Here is a 15,830-nt window from a genome sequence, read left to right as displayed (position 1 = left end):
AAAAAAAAAAAAAAAGCTGGGGTTCATAAGCATATAGGTTGTATTTGAAGTCATGGGACTGGATGAAATCATTCAAAAAGTGAGTATGGATTAAGAAGAAAAGAGGTCCAAGATGGAGCGCTGAGATACCAGCACAGAGGTCGGGAAGAGGAGGGCATCCTGTGAAGAAGGCTGGGAGGGAATGGCCACATCCCCACTGATGGTAGCAGATGCTGAGTCCTAGGATGGGCTCCTTTCTGGCCCGCAAATCCCATGGCCTCATCCAGGCCTCAGACCACTGCAGCCTTTGCCGCAGCCAGCAGTAAATTTAAAGGGATTAATACAGAATAAACTTAGGGCATTGTAATACTCAAGACATATTCATTAAATAGTATGTATGAATGACTGAATAAATGAATATTGACAGATTTAATTTTATTCCTCTTTAAATATTTACAAACCCTTACTTGCATTTGATTTTTCTCCCTGGAGAGAAGATTGCATTTGCTTCATTTTAAGGTCTGTCAGAGGCAATTTTTGCTAAAGCCAGAAATTTTTTCTGTTAGCTTTGATGGCTTAAACCTTCCAGAACTTTATAAACTAATAATGAAAATATTTGGTTCTTAAATAAAGGGATGTGCAAAGTTTATATCTTACAATTTCATTGAATAAGATATTAGAGGTACCATCTACTAATAATATGCATTTATTCATTTCATTATGAAACCAAAACTTACGTAATACTTACATGTGCAGAACACACTCTTAGCTTTGTGGAGGATCTGGTAATTGATACTCCAGTAAGAACAGTAATGAAAATTAGTATTAATATGTATCAGGTACAAAGGACTTTACATGCATTTCCTTGTTTTCATGATTCTCCTAGCATCCTGTGAGAATGAGACTATTGTTAGGTGTTTCATACAACAGAAAAATTCACAGACCACATTCTTGTGGTCTAATGATTAGAATTAGGCAGAACTGAGATTTGAACCCAGCTCTGTATGATTGTGGAGCTTGAACTCTTGCTCACTCTGCTCTGTGACCCCTTTTCGTGAATCATCATCATCATCATCATCATAAATATCAATTTTACTTATAGCTTAAAACAGAAAACATCATACAAACTTGGCCAACATAAGCATGTGTCTCCAACCAAAACAACATCGCAGTGAAATTCTGGAATTCAGACCGAAGCTGGAGGTAATCCCATTCAAGTTTCTATCAAAAATGGTAACGTTTTCTGTGACACCTTCTGGAAAGCGCGAGCCGGAAGGTGGGGACATGGGTCTCTGGACGAGGCGCAAGCAGCACACGGTGGTGGGGGGTGGGGGACAGCGCCCCAGGGAGGACCAGAGCGGCAGCTCTCCCGCGGGCAGGGTCCAGCCGCAGCAGCCGCAACAAAGTCGCAGGCACAGGCAGCCTGGGTATCCCCGCCGCCTCCCCAGCAAGAGCAAAAGCAAACACTCTTGGAAGAAAACAAACCGCAGCACAGAGGGTCTTGGGCAAAACGAGCCGCAGTACGGAGAGCAGGGACAGCCGCGGTGCAGCGTCAGCAGCAGTGTGCACGGCGCCAGCCAAGCAAACGCGGTCAGGGGCGGGGAGGGGGGCAAGGGAAATCCTTGGCGTCCTTACAAAGGCAAGGGACTAAAGTTGGTGGTAATCGTGCTCCAGTTCAAGGATTGAGCTTCACATATCTATCTGCAATATGCTAGAGAGGTACTGTATCTGAATCTATGACTAGTCACTGGACATGCTTTAATGAGATAATATATATATGTATTAAAGTGCATTGTGGACAGCGACATGGCAGCTAAAAATAATTACTTATACTGTTGCTGTTAATGATGTGATAGTGATCACAAATATTATTAGTATTTAAAAGCGTAATTTAAAAACTCCGTACCAAGGAGACTATTGGTTATTTTGCCATTATTAATGCAATATGTAATTTAAATGGGCCCTGTTTCCCATCCTTTTGGATTCTGTGAATAGTCACCATATGGTAAGGTTCTGACCTCGTGAGGATGACCAACTGGACTTTATCTAATAAATCTGAGCTCAGTGAGGCTAATCATTCTGTTTGTGATTCCATTGCTTTGCCCCCTTCCTTTGCCTTCCATAATGATTCTGCCTGTTGTCAGAATTCTTAACATGATCATTTTGTTGCCCATTACTAGCTCTTTTAGTTTTTTGTTAGATGGCATTTAATGAGGCTTCAGTTTTGATTATAGAGTGGATACTTTTAAAAAATTTTATTTGGCTCTGTTTCTCTGCTTAAAATTACAGCTGTACGGTGTCCTGTTTCATCAAGCGGTATCATCCGTAGCTGATTTCCCTTTGCTCAAAGATTCCACTGGAGAGCTACCAACTAAAATTCAAATTGTCCCACAGATATAAGACAGGTCTTATTCCTCAGTGAATTCCAATTCTGAAGGAACACGTCTTCCATTGATGAAGAAAGCAAGCAAGCCCTAAGCAGGATCACCCAGGCAATAGAGATGGGACTTACGCAATGTACAGTGATGGCCACAGCTGTTTCTCGTTCATGCTAGAACAACTCATGACACTTTTTTTCTTGCACTGGAAAGGGATATTAAAAAAAAAACACACACACACACCTGGGAGCCAGGGTTAGAAAACTTAATATTTTAATCAGAATTTTCAACTATAAGAACTTTAAAATTGGTTTTGAAACAAAAACAGTATGCCATAACATTGCAAAATACTCTTATTGCTTAGTAAAAGCACACTATAAATTATAAACTGTTTTCTACACGTTTGATGTTATATCGGGTAAAAGCCCGATTATTTCTGAGGACTTGGTCTTCATTCAAAATAAGAGATTACACCGCCAAAGTTTTAGAGACAACCCCCTGATGTACACATAAACTGTCAAGGAAATATTTGCAGACTGTCAGAGGCATTTCTGTCAATTCTATGAAAAGATTTTGCATCCTAGTGTCTTCTTGAAGTTTATTCTGGTTGCTTTTGGATTAAAAAATGAGAGCTGTGAAAAGCAAAGAGAGGCAAAGCGGCCCTAGGAACAGCCCCCAGAGCGTCAGCAGTTCCAGGGACACCTCTGTCCCTGTTGGTCCCCACTGTTTGGCAGCAGGTGAGTGGACACCTTTTCGGCGCTGTCCATGCATGCAGACAGAAGCCATTTTAAAGTGTTAGGGTGACAGGTTGTCAGCTTTTTTCCTAAACTTCTCTAATTGGAGTACACAAGGACACATTGTCTCTGAGTCTCTGCATGCAAGATGGACTGGCTCCAGTAAGATAGGATTTCAAGAGATGGATGTAAAGTCCTTTCTACATTAAGCAAATTGACTGCATGCGTACAAGACGGAAGAGAACCGGTTGAACAATACTTCTGTCAAACAGACATAGTAAGAGGGTCATGAATTTGTTACGAGCCAAGAGGTATATCGCTGCCCAGAAAGCTAAGACGTCATTACTGCCCCCAAAGCACTAAGGCATGTCAGCTCATAGGAGGTAACAATTTTGCCGTCTGCTGCATTGGCCGGATCATGCCTGAGCTGGAATGCACAGATTAGCTGTGCACCATGTCCTTAAAGCTCATCAAAAAAGGGTCCCGGTGGATGGTGAAAAGTTTGAAAACTATGTTATATGACGAACAGTTGAGGGAATTTGATTTATTTAGTCCAGACAAGGAAAAATTGGGGAAGCAGAAGAGGAGGAGATATTGGTTGTTCATCTTGAATACCTGAAGAGTACCTTGTGGAAAAGCTATTGTAGTTGTTCTGGAGGTCCCCCCAAAGGAAAACCCAGAGCCAATTAGGGTAATAGTAGACAATTTCCAGCTCAAGGTTAAGAAGCTTTTTGTAATTATTACTTTCCCTGCAGTAGGCTGGGCTGCTTACTGAGTGGGGTGGTGACCTTGTGATACTGGAGGACCCCAGTAAGGGCTGAACACTACTGAGTACGGGAGGGGAAGATGGGTGTAAGGTGGGACTCTGAGAGCTTCTATTCAACGTGTGGTAAGAATGGCCCCTGGAGATTCTGGGAGCTATCCTGGCTCATGCTGCACACTCTTATGGTAGCGTCTTGGATTGTGTCACCCTAATGGTGACTGTTTTCTCCATCGCGGCAAAGCTGACTGTAGTCTTGTTATCTAATCTAAATCACCATCTACCAAAATAACACTGCTGTGTTGCTGAAAATGGCCCTGGGTTGCTGTGTTCCTCCATCTGAACTGATGATTCTTGCTCAAGGGCAGCGAGGGATGGGGATCCCAAGCATGTGACCGGCCTGAGCCTTGCTCTTCTCAGCTGTGGGATGGAGACTGAATAGCATACTTAAGATCGTGGCCTTTGGAGCTACACTGCCTAAGTTCAAAGCCTAGCTCCACACCTTACTATCTGTGTGAAAGTGTTATTTGACTTCTGGTGCCCCTTCATCTGTAAACCAGAGATGACAATAGTTGAGTCTGTCTCGTGGGTTGTTGTGAGAATTAAGTGAGCAAAGGGGTATTACCTACTTTGAACAGAGCCCACTGCTATTTTTATATTCCATGTGTAACCTATCTGCCCCAAGCCGACACCTGCCCCCTTATTTTCAGACAACCTCCTCCTGTTCCCCCCTTGACCCTGAATTCCTGAGGCTCCTCTTGCAGTTCTGGAACATTTTGAGGATTTCTGTGGTTTAAATTGGGTTGTTTCTCAGCTTTCCCTACTGTTGGGGTATGGCGTACTTACCTCTCGTGTTTTCCAGCTTCCAAAATTATGTTGCTGTCACCTCCTTGTCCTTATGGGCTTCAGTTTTTATTGTAGTTTAAGCACGAGAGGAAGCAAAATTAGATGTTTGTATTTGACAAGATGGAAGAGCAGGATAAAAAGTTAGAGACCTTAAAGTGCTGTTTTTCAAAGCTAGGAGGGCACAAGATACCACAGATAGAGATCAGGGCACTTGTGACAAAGCCTGATTAGGACACTAAGAGGTGGAATCTCTAAAAAGTAATGAAAAATTTTTAAAAAGATTATAGTAAATGATGATAAGCTGCATGTCTTCTGACCCTTAATACAAAGAAAAATTTTAAATAGCAATTGCCCTTGAAACTTTTAGGAGAAAACTTGCATTCTCTGTCCCTTGAATTTGTAACTCTCGTCCTGTCTTTAAAATGTAACACCCCAGGTGATAATCAAAACATTGCCCACAGGGACTAAAGAAAGAAAAGGTGGGGGAAAGGCTTTTTCAAATACAGACTGCTGAAAATGATAAGGAAAACAACTCTGTAGGTAGGGAAAGGAGGAGATGTATGAGAAAGGTATAAGGAATGAAAATACATTTTTACTGAGGGGAAAAGTAAAAGCAATATTGTCCTAAATTGAGATTGGTCTTTTATTTTTTTTATTTTATTTTTTTTAAAGATTTTATTTATTTATTTGACAGAGAGAGACATAGTGAGAGCAGGAACACAAGCAGGGGGAGTGGGAGAGGGAGAAGCAGGCTTCCCGCGGAGCAGGGAGCCGGATGTGGGACTCTATCCCAGGACCCTGGGATCATGACCTGAGCCAAAGGCAGACGCTTAACGACTGAGCCACCCAGGCGCCCGAGATTGGTTTTTTAGAGAGGAAAAACGTAGAACAAAATCTGAATGAAAAAGAAAGTTGTGGAAGGTTTGTGAAGGGGAATCTTTGGAAAGGAATTTTATGGGTGGTCAGGACTGATGAAGATTGGAATAAATGAGTTTAAAAAGTACACTGGTATAAGATTGAAATGTGGTTTTCTCTCAATTAAAAAGACAACATTTTCTTGTATTTTTGGTCTGCTCTTGATAAAAAATTATAAACAAAGTTTTATAATGAATTAAATTTAAAAATGATAAAGTTTATAGTTAAATTAAAAACAAGGTTTGTAGGTGTTGTCTTTACCAGGTTTATAAGAAACTCCCATCAGATCTTTAACCATGGCCATTTTTAAGTCTGTCACTTGCAGAGTTGCTGTTTTCCTCAGGAGATTCATAGAAAAGACTTGGACAAGTACAGGTTTCTGGTAACCAGGATCAATTTGCCTTCATGTAGGAGGCATGAGTACTTAAGGATATAAGTATAAAAGGATAATAAACCTTTTAAGTACTCCCCCAAGGCTACCTGCATAGCCCCACAATATGACATGGGATGGTGGCTGGGACCTGTCCCTGTTCTCCTTCCTCACGTCAGTAAAATGTACATCAGTGGGCATAATGTTAACAAGTAGAGATTTGCCTCTGCCGTAGGACATCTTACAGGCTTTGCTGGAGACTCTGCCAGGGAAAGGAGGGGCAGTGAATCCACAGAAAATTCAAGGCCCAGGGGTGCCTGGGTGGCTCAGTTGGTTAAGCGGCTGCCTTCGGCTCAGGTCATGATCCTGGAGTCCCGGGATCGAGTCCCACATCAGGCTCCCTGCTCAGCAGGGAGTCTGCTTCTCCCTCTGACCCTCCCCCCCTCATGCTCTCTGTCTCTCATTCTCTCTCTCGCAAATAAATAAAATCTTAAAAAAAAGAAAATTCAAGGCCCAGGCACTGCCATAAGGTTTTGGGTATCATCTGGTCGGGTAAGACTTAACGTTGTCCCAAAAGTTATGATTGATAAGGTACAATCCTATCCAACCCCTAAAAATGTGAAGGAGGTGCAAGCCTCTGTAGAGATTTGGGGGTTGGGGAGGACTTTTCTTCCCTACCTGGCATAGTGCTTCCATCTCTTATTCTGCCGGGTAAAGAAAGGGCACACGTGGGACTGGGGATCAGAGCAGCAAGCTGGTTTTGAGATAGCAAAAATACTAGCAAAGCCGATTAAAGCTCTGGGCATCTCCCAAATAGGGCTAACACTTGAGTTAAATATGTCCGTGACTCCAAAGATACGGGTAGACAGAGGGGAGAGTGCCCCTAGGGTTTTGGTCCCAGTTCTGGAAGGGGGCAGAAACCCAATATACCCCATAGAGCAGCCACTCCTAGCAGGGTACACAGCACTCCCCCCCCAGGTAGGGCCTCTCCCACTGCAGCCGCTGGGTGGAGCTGAGTGGTCTGGCCAGTGATCACGCAGGAGCCCTGACCGTTAACCCTTTACACTGACAGCTGGGCTCTACCAAAGGGATTAGCTCTATGGCTCGGACAATGCGAGGTTAAGGGGTGGATGATTACGAATAAGCCCTTGTGGGGTAAAGATGTGTGGGAAGACATTCGAGTCCATCTGCAAGATCTTGTCTGAGGCAGGCCTCACTGTTTTCCATGCCACAGCTCATAAGGCACTGACCCCCTGGCAATTGGGAAGTTGATGCCCTACCTCAGGCACAGGCCTTAGCTAATGACCCTTCAGGAGGTACAGCAGATTGGGTGCACAGAAAGAATGGCCATCACAATGCCCAGGTGGGATGGAATTTTGTCAATGATGCCAAATTGCCCTTGGAGTACAGTGACTTCACTAAGGAGGGAACAGGCTGTCCTGGGTGTTCTAAACAGCTCCCAAGGCAACTGCTGAAAGAATCTGAGGCCATTTGCTGCAGTTCCCAACCGGTGAAGAACTGGCAAACTGATTATATTGGCCCCCTCCAAGTGAAGATTCCATGTATGCCCTGGTTTGTGTGCACACTGCATCTGGCCTAACCCAAGCTTTCTCTTGCCGCTGCGCACGGCAGGCTGCCGCCATTAGGGGATTAGAGAAACTGAGAACTATGTATGGGTAGCCTCATCAAATAGATAGCAATTGGGGAGTCACATTTTGAAGGTCATGATATATAAGACTGGGCAAAAAAAAAAAAAAGACATCAAATGGAGGTTTCATCTCCCCCATGATCCATAAGCAGCAGGGTTGGTAGAGAGAAAAAATATTAACACAGCAGATTAAATTAATAGATAAAACCACCTTCGGCAGGTAGACTAAAGTACTGTCTAGGCTTTAATACGTTTGAATAATCAGTGAGTAGGACCAGTTGCCCCATATCTCAGACTGGGGACCCCTGACAAGGCCCCCAACACCAAACGGGTGTGGACGTGACAGGAAACAGCCCTTGCTCCAACTCTCAACCATGGGTCAGCATGCCATGCTGCTGAGAACACCAAGCCCCGTCATGCCTGGGAAAGGAATGATCTACTGGAATTTGCAATGGGGCATGCTGACAGGGCTGGCGAGTTACTTCACATTCCTGGGTGAGGAGGGACTACTCATTCTCCACTGGGATCCATTGTCTTGCTGCAAGCTGGACCTGTTGAAATGCACTGTGCCTGAAATGGAACAGACACGTGGAGAGAGAGGAGAAGGCGAGGGTCCTATTCTGGCATGTCCTGTCCCCAGTCTGTCTCCTCACGCCTGACAGTGCTGCCCCCCTGGCCAACATGCACAGTATGCACAACTGAGGCAGACTCCTAAAGCTGCCAACCTCCCTCTCTCCTCAAGCCCAGGTGGGCACTGTCTCCCTGGTACGGTTACTGGCTACAGTCTTCGTTCCCTCCACGGCCTTGGAGGGTGGTACAGCACGTGGAGAAGCCCTGGCTGAATTCAGTCAGCAAACCCTGAATGATAGCCCAAAACACCTGTCCTTACTGAGCACTGAAATGACTCTAAGAAGAAAAACTGTCCTCTAACATAGGATGGCCTTGGACATTATTCTTGCCTCACAGGGAGGCACCTGAGCCATTATCAAAACTGAATGTTCTCAGCTCCTACCTGGTGAGTCTGCTAATGTATCATCCTTATTAAATCACAGGAAGACACAGGTGAATGCCCTGAGTGATCCAACTCCCAGCCTAGAGGATTTAATAAATTGATGGTTTGGATCCCGGGGCTTTTGATAGAAAGAGTTGTCACTAACCTGGGGAATTATTGTCTTCATCTGTGTTTTCTCTTACGTGTACCTGTATCGTCACTATGGCATCTGCCTCCAATGCCCAGATAGCCACCAAAAGAGCCACCTCCAGGTTAATCATTGTGGAAGAGGGGGGCGTGTGAGATTGTAAGAATTGGTCACCAGGGGTGGAGTGTTGGGAGTGTCATCAAAAAGACATGACCGCCGATTGACCTGTGAGCACTCTGAGGCTCCTCACCCCTTCGTCTTTCCTTGGAATGTGAGTTCCGCTGGCCTTTCCTGCTCCCAAGGGCTGCTCCAAGGACATAGCCTTGAGATGGTGATGTAGTATTGAAAACACCTGCACGGCCTATGTGACTGAGCCCAGTTGGGGCCCCTTTATAAAGCTTTTTAAGATCTGAAGGGCTGCCACTCAGGACAAGCCTCGTATGTAAGCTCCACTGGCCTTACTAAAACGGCCACCTGCCAACCTGGAGTGACCTGCCTCTTTCTTCCGTCCCTCCCTGCCTTCTGTGTGCGGGGGCCAGTTTCAGAGCACACCAGGAAAGCTCCCGAACCCCCTGCCCCATTCCAACCATGGTGCTCAGTCATCCCTATCCAGGTCCCCTACTTCTCCATTTGGGGGGCCCCCTCCACTTTCAAACTGTACAAGGAGTACAAAGGGCCATGACACGAAGGCAGGTGCAGAGTGTTGAGGGGGTATAAACGGTACTGATGATGATGACTTGATTGAGTCAACAGGTCTGCTGGGGGCCCGAGGCACTGGCTTGCCAGGGCAGGTGTTCAAGGCAGCCTTTCTCCTTCACCCCACCTTCTTGTCCCCATTGGCCAAGACTGCCCAGCCCTTCCTGTGTCAGCCCCTCCCAAGTCCGCTCTGCCCCGAGGCAGGGCCCGCCTTGCTGAGAGTCTCGACCGGAGCCAGCAGGTGGAGGAACCCGCTCCCGCCGAGGAGTGGCTGCCGTCATGTCCCTGCCGCAGCTTGGTCGCCTGTGCCTCCTCGCCCGCCCACCACATGGCGTCCCCAGGCTCGCTGTGCTGCTGCTGCCATTCTGGGCAGGGGCCCACTGCCCTTGCCAGGATCCAGCGTTGTGCCAGCCCATCACCCAGCACCGTGACTTCGAGGTCAGTGCCTCTCCCTCGCCCTTTCGGGTCTGGTCCTTATGGCCTGGTAAGAAGTTAGAGTAAAACTCAGCCCTACGAAGAGGTGGTGTGGGTGCAGTCACCAACTTCGACCACTCCCTGAGGGCCTCTTCATGGATTCCTTCCTCGTGTGATGAGGACACTCCGAGAGGTTGAGGCAGGTGTTCAAACCCAGGTCTGACCCCCAAAGCCAAGGTCCTTCCATTGCCCTGCAGTGCCTCTCGGGGGGGCCCTCTGGGCATACTAGCAAGGAGGTAGGATAATGAGGTATTTCCTAAGTAGCGAGTTCCGCCGTTTTCTAAGAGAATGAATATTTAGCATCAGAGAATCTCAGCACTCCAACACAACACCGGAATGCAGAATGTTCTACTTACCTTTGCTTTTCCCTATCTACCAGCCCTTCTTTTAGGCGCCTCAAAACAATCCAAGAAGGATGGTAAAAATAATTCTCCTTGTACCCACCTAACAATTTATAAGGCTTTGGGGAACTTTAATCAAACACCCTTTCACAGGCAGTGTGAAAAACCACCTGACCCCTAGAGTTTGATGACTACAACAGGAGTTGAAGGAGAAAAGGCTTAATCCTGTGAAAAATAATAGACAGAAACCTCCTTTAACTTTTTGAGGAGCCTCCATACTGTTCTCCAGAGTGGCTGCATCTGCGTTTGCATTCCCACCAACAGTGCAAGAGGGTTCCCCTTTCTCTGCATCCCCTCCAACATCTGTTGTTTCTTGGGTATTAAAGAGGGCACTTGTTACGATGAGCACTGGGTGTCATGTGTAAGTGATGAATCACTGAATTCTACTCCAGAAACCCATATTGCACTGCATGTATGCTCACTAACTAAAATTTAAATTAAAAAAAAAAAAAAAAAAAAGGAAGGAAACTTCCTAAAGTAATGGTCAGGAGGCCAGGCAGGGGGAGCGCTCACCTACTCCTCAAGTACAGACCCAATAGGGAAAGCAGGGGTACTTTGCAGGTGGTGCTACTTTACTACCCTAACAGGGAGAAGAAAGGCTTTCCTCCTTTCTGGCAACAGCCCAACCAATGAGACATCGTTACAACTTAGCCAATCAAAAGCCACTATACTTCAAACTCCCAGTTTACTCCAACTGATGTTTTGTTTATAACAGTCTTCCTCACTTCCCCTTTCCCTCCAAAAGGAGTGTTTTTCTTCTTTGTTTCGTGGTTTTGCTGTAGCTCGTTTGTCCTGGTTTGCAATTTTCTGCTATTCCCAAATACTTCTTTCCTGGTAAAATAGCTGACAGCTTTTTTTTTTAAAGGTTAACATTACTTAGTGATCAGAAGTGGGATCCAGAGAAGATCCCAGCGGCTCTGAGGCTGGTGAGCAAACAGGTGCTGGTACCCACGGAGCATGTGCTCGTTGCTTTCTTGCCGACCCTGGGGTTTGAGGGTAAGTTTTGTTCCGGATTTCAAGCTCCATGCTTTGTGTTTGAGTTTTCCAGACATTATTTGGGGTTTGTTTCAAGGCCGTGTTTTTGTTTGTTTTCTGAGAGTACTCACTTTGGCCCTTGGTAGGACTCCTGTCTGGAACTGGACTGTTCCTACTGGAACTGTGTTGGCCTTTGGTCTGATTCCTTCTGGAACCAGGCTGTTCTGTTGAAACTGCTGTTTAGGAATTTTTCTCTTTAGAGAAAAACCTTCAGGAAATGGGATCCCAGTCATCAATGCTTTGAGGGTGTCCCCGGCCAGGCTCTGGCCAGTTTTGTTTTAAAACTATGGTCTCAGGGCACCTGGGTGGCTCAGTCAGTTGAGCAGCTGCCTTCAGCTCAGGTTGTAATCTCGGGGTCCTGGGATCAAGCCCCGTGTAGGGCTCCCTGCTCAGTGGGGAGCCTGCTTCTCCTGCCTCCCCTCTGCCCCGCTCGCTCGCTCGCTCTCGCACTCTCAAATAAATAAAATCTTTAAGAAAACAAAAAAACTATGGTCTCTCTCATATGCACTTATAACTAAATGGACTGACTTAACCAAAATGTAGAACATCAATGGCCATTATGGGGAATTTCGATCTCCCCAAACCTGCTTTACTTGAAGTTAGCTATGGCTCCAAAACAAAAAACTGAATGGGATGCTTATTTTAAATGGTACCTCGAGGCTTCCAGATGTTCTCAGGATTCTAAGTTTGCATCTTTGAAAGATACTGTTTCTAACCTAACTGAGGCAAACAATTGAAAGGAGTCTAAATGGCTTCTGAGGCCCCCTTTCCCTCCCTCATCTTCTTTGCAGACATGAATCTGTCTTCTCCTTCCTCTCCTGAGCCTCTTAAAAACCATATTCTTTTTTTTTAACTTTATTTTTTATTTTTTATTTATCGGAGAGAGGGAGAGAACACATGAGTGAGAAAGGCAGAGGGACAGGGAAAAGCAGACTCCCCACTGACTGCTGAGCAGGGAGCCCAAGGTGGGGCTCGATCCCTGGACCCTGAAATCATGACCTGAGCTGAAGGCAGACGCTTAACCGACTGAGCCACCCAAGTGCCCCAAAACCTTCCTCTTTAAAGTTTTTTGTTGACCTAAACAAAACCCAAGTTTCTTATGATCCCTTATTTCTTATGATCCCCCTTATAAGGCCGAATTGTGAGCCATAAAGTTTCCTAAAGTGACTGAGTACCCCATAAATTTGCTGAAAAATTTAGCATATTCAGACTTCATTTCTCAGATTTATATCAACTAGTCCACCTGCTTAGTGGTGAGGACCAGGCCAAATATTGGATGAAACTAACCCTAAGGTAACATCCTGATGGTGATTTAGAGAAACCCCCAATTTTTGACAAGATGCTAGAACACTCACTGGAAATCTCTACTGAGCAATTAGAGTAGCTTCTGTTAAGCCTGCTGATTGAAACAAGAGTCAAGCTTATACACAAAAGCCTGACAAACCTGTTTATGATTATTACAATCAACTCCAAATTGTATTTTAAGAATATTCTGGTCTTTCTGTAGATGTTGAATCCACCTGGGTAGCATTTCATTCTGTTTATTAATGGGCTTAACTGGGACCTTTCTCTTTTAGTTAAAAGGATCAGGATAAAATAAGAAACTTACCACTCCAGATTTAGTTAATTTGGCAAATCTGCTCACTCACATCCTTGATGAACCACCTAAAAGAAAGACTGCTAAAAATCTCAATTTTCAACTCCAGCAAATGAAGGCCCCTAAACAAAACCCAAATCCCCATAGTTTCTGTTGTTACTGTTCTAAAGAGCCAGGGCATTGGGAAAAAGAGAGTTTTATGAATTTAAGCATTCTTAAATGGTACCTTCATCCTTCTCGTTGGCTTTTCCAATGTCCTCTTAATTCCCGGTAACAGAGTTCCAAGGAATTATAGGGGCTCTTCTCAATCCTCTCTCTTAATTGGCTTCAGAGAAACCACTCTCCAGACTGGAAATGAAAATCTGTTTTTTTTGATACCAGAACTACACTCTCAGTGCTTAACCCCATTGCTACAGAGCAGCTCCTGCCTTAGAGCACTAAAACAGTTCAAATAGTGGGGGGCCTCTAATAAACCTCAACACGATCCTGTCTCTGAACCTTTTCCCTTTTGTGTAGGCCCTTTGAGACCTACCCTTTTTCTCTTTAGTTATTCTACCTCCATTTATTGGGCTGAGAGTTCTTAGAAAAGTATCATGCCAATATTTTTCTCAAATGGGAGAAATAACTCTAGAATTTGACAAGAGTAATGAAAATAGCCAACCAAGGAAATTAAATGACCCTTCAACATATTTTATTTATTCGTATTGGCTGAGCTACCATCCTTTTTATGGGCAAAAGCCTCAATTGATACTGGCAAAATCCCCAGTGCACCTCCCATCAGGATTCAAATAGATCCCTTAAAACCTCTCCCATAATTAATGCCCTATAAATAAGGCTCTCAAGGAGACATCAAGTCCATAATAGAATATTACAATGCTTGGGGCTTCATTGTCTCCTGCAGTAGTGCCTGTAATACCCCTATTTTAGCTACGAGAAAACCCAATGACAAGGATGGAGGTTTGCCCAAGACCTCCAAGCAATAAATAACATTGTTATTTCTTGGCACCCTGTGGCTCCTAACCCCCTCCCCCATTTTGCCAAGGGTAAAACTGCAAACATTTATACCGTTAGTTGTTATGTTTTGGGGGTAGCTCATGACTTTGGAATATCATGGGGACAATGGGCTGTCCTTATCTCTAATGGAAATAAAATTTAAAATGGCTCCTATGTCCAAAATTTATTAGAAGCCATATTTTTGTTGACTGCCCTAGCTCTGAAGGTTCCTGGCATTTCAGACTCACTCCCTGGAGGACAAAGTAATCCACCTCACTATTTCTGCCAAAATTGCTCTTCTCAAGGAAATCATTGGCCAGACCTCTCCCATCGCTCAAAGGGATGTTCTCTCAAATGATAATTTTGGAAAAATTGACCAGAAATACCCAACAATTGGCCCTAGAGAAGGGAAAAATATTGGAAATCTAATAATTGTTGGCTCCATAAAAAGACAACTTTGTTGTGGGCCAAATAACACTGTGGCCCTACCAGAAATTCTAAAATTTCCTGTACTTAACCACTGTACATGCATTGAACAATTAGTCTGCTGACAAATGATAGCATTTATGAACAAATTTTGGTGGGGAAAAGTTAATGAGGCTTTCCAAAGTGCCTACCATCTAGAGAAATCTGTTCCTACAAATGCATTTTAGACAACTTCCCCTCTCATGGATAAATATATTTTAGTCATGGTTTGTGTGTTTTCTCACTGGACCAAAGCTTTCTCTTCTAAGTCAGGCCAATGCTTCTGTCAGAAAAGATTATACCTGGGGCACCCCTCTCAGATATTGCAGTGATCAGGGAACCTATTTTACTGGTCAGGTTCTATGCTGTTTGGCTGGTTTTACAACACTTTCATTGTGCATACTGTCCTCAATCCTCAGGGTTAGTCACATGCACTGATGGCACTATTAAGATTCAACTGGCAAAATTAATAGAGATCCTCCAAATACCTTGGCCTAAAGCACTGCTGTTGGTCCTCTAACTCTCAGATCCACCCCCATTTGAACTCCTCGCTCTCACCCTTGTAATAGTCATAGGACATCCAGTGCACTTTGCCCTGCCTCCTCTGACCCACAGTTAATAAAAGGAGATACATACTTCAATATTGTAAAGGTCTAATTGCTTCTATTAAAAATAACTATACTTTGTTATTTAAAATTTTTTAAATTCCAGTATAATTAGCATACAGTGTTGTATTAATTTCAGGGTGTACAATATAGTGATTCAACAGATCTGTACATTACTCAGTGCTCATCATAACTGTATTCTTAATCCCTTTCACCTATTTTATCCATCCCTCCATCCCTCCCCCTCTGGTATCCATCAGTTCTCTTTTTTTTTATTTTTTAATTTTTTAAATGTAATTTTATTATGTTAGTCACCATACAATACATCATTAGTTTTTGATGTAGTGTTCCATGATTCATTGTTTTCATATAACATCCAGTGCTCCATGCAGTACGTGCCATCACCAGGCTAACCCAACCCCCCTCTAAAACCCTCAGTTTGTTTCTCAGAGTCCATAGTCTCTCATGGTTCGCCTCCCCCTCAAATTCCGCCCCCTTCATTTTTCCCTTCCTTCTCCTAATGTCCTCCATGCTATTCCTTATGCTCCACAAATAAGTGAAACCATATGGTAATTGACTTTCTCTGCTTGACTTATTTCACTTAACATAATCTCCTCCAGTCCCATCCATGCTGATGCAAAAGTTGGGTATTCATCCTTTCTGATGGCTGAGTAATATTCCATTGTATATAGGGACCACATCTTCTTTATCCATTCATCTGTTGAAGGGGATCTCAGTTCTTTCCATAGTTTGGCTATTGTGGACATTGCTGCTATGAACATTGGGGTGCATGTG

The 15,830-nt window shown here is 44.3% G+C and overlaps 1 protein-coding gene and 1 long non-coding RNA gene across 6 annotated transcripts in view; both read left to right on the top strand.

The window, feature by feature from the left end:
- LOC115942204 (uncharacterized) overlaps positions 1-5,041 on the top strand; it is a 19,051-nt gene extending 14,010 nt beyond the window's left edge. For all 4 annotated transcript variants that reach the window (XR_004076820.2, XR_004076819.2, XR_014144930.1 and 1 more), the window contains 2 exons: positions 1,082-1,182; positions 2,269-5,041. This is a non-coding gene — a long non-coding RNA (uncharacterized LOC115942204). The remainder of the gene's footprint in view (positions 1-1,081; positions 1,183-2,268) is intronic.
- Positions 5,042-8,975: 3,934 nt separating this feature from the next.
- The window catches only part of CTBS (chitobiase), a 22,388-nt gene continuing 15,533 nt past the window's right edge, over positions 8,976-15,830 (top strand). Inside the window, exon 1 of one of the 2 annotated variants that reach the window (XM_081818683.1) lies at positions 8,976-9,903. In XM_081818683.1, the coding sequence (XP_081674809.1) occupies positions 9,745-9,903 (159 nt within the window). In that variant the 5' untranslated portion in view covers positions 8,976-9,744. The remainder of the gene's footprint in view (positions 9,904-15,830) is intronic. The other variant, XM_081818682.1, reaches the window with a different exon arrangement.

This window comes from Leptonychotes weddellii, chromosome 4 (assembly GCF_054177405.1).
Source record: "Leptonychotes weddellii isolate Sample4059 chromosome 4, ASM5417740v2, whole genome shotgun sequence".
NCBI lineage: Eukaryota > Metazoa > Chordata > Mammalia > Carnivora > Phocidae > Leptonychotes > Leptonychotes weddellii.
The sequence above is the reverse complement of the archived record's forward strand: the minus strand, read 5'-3'. Positions and strand labels throughout refer to the sequence as shown.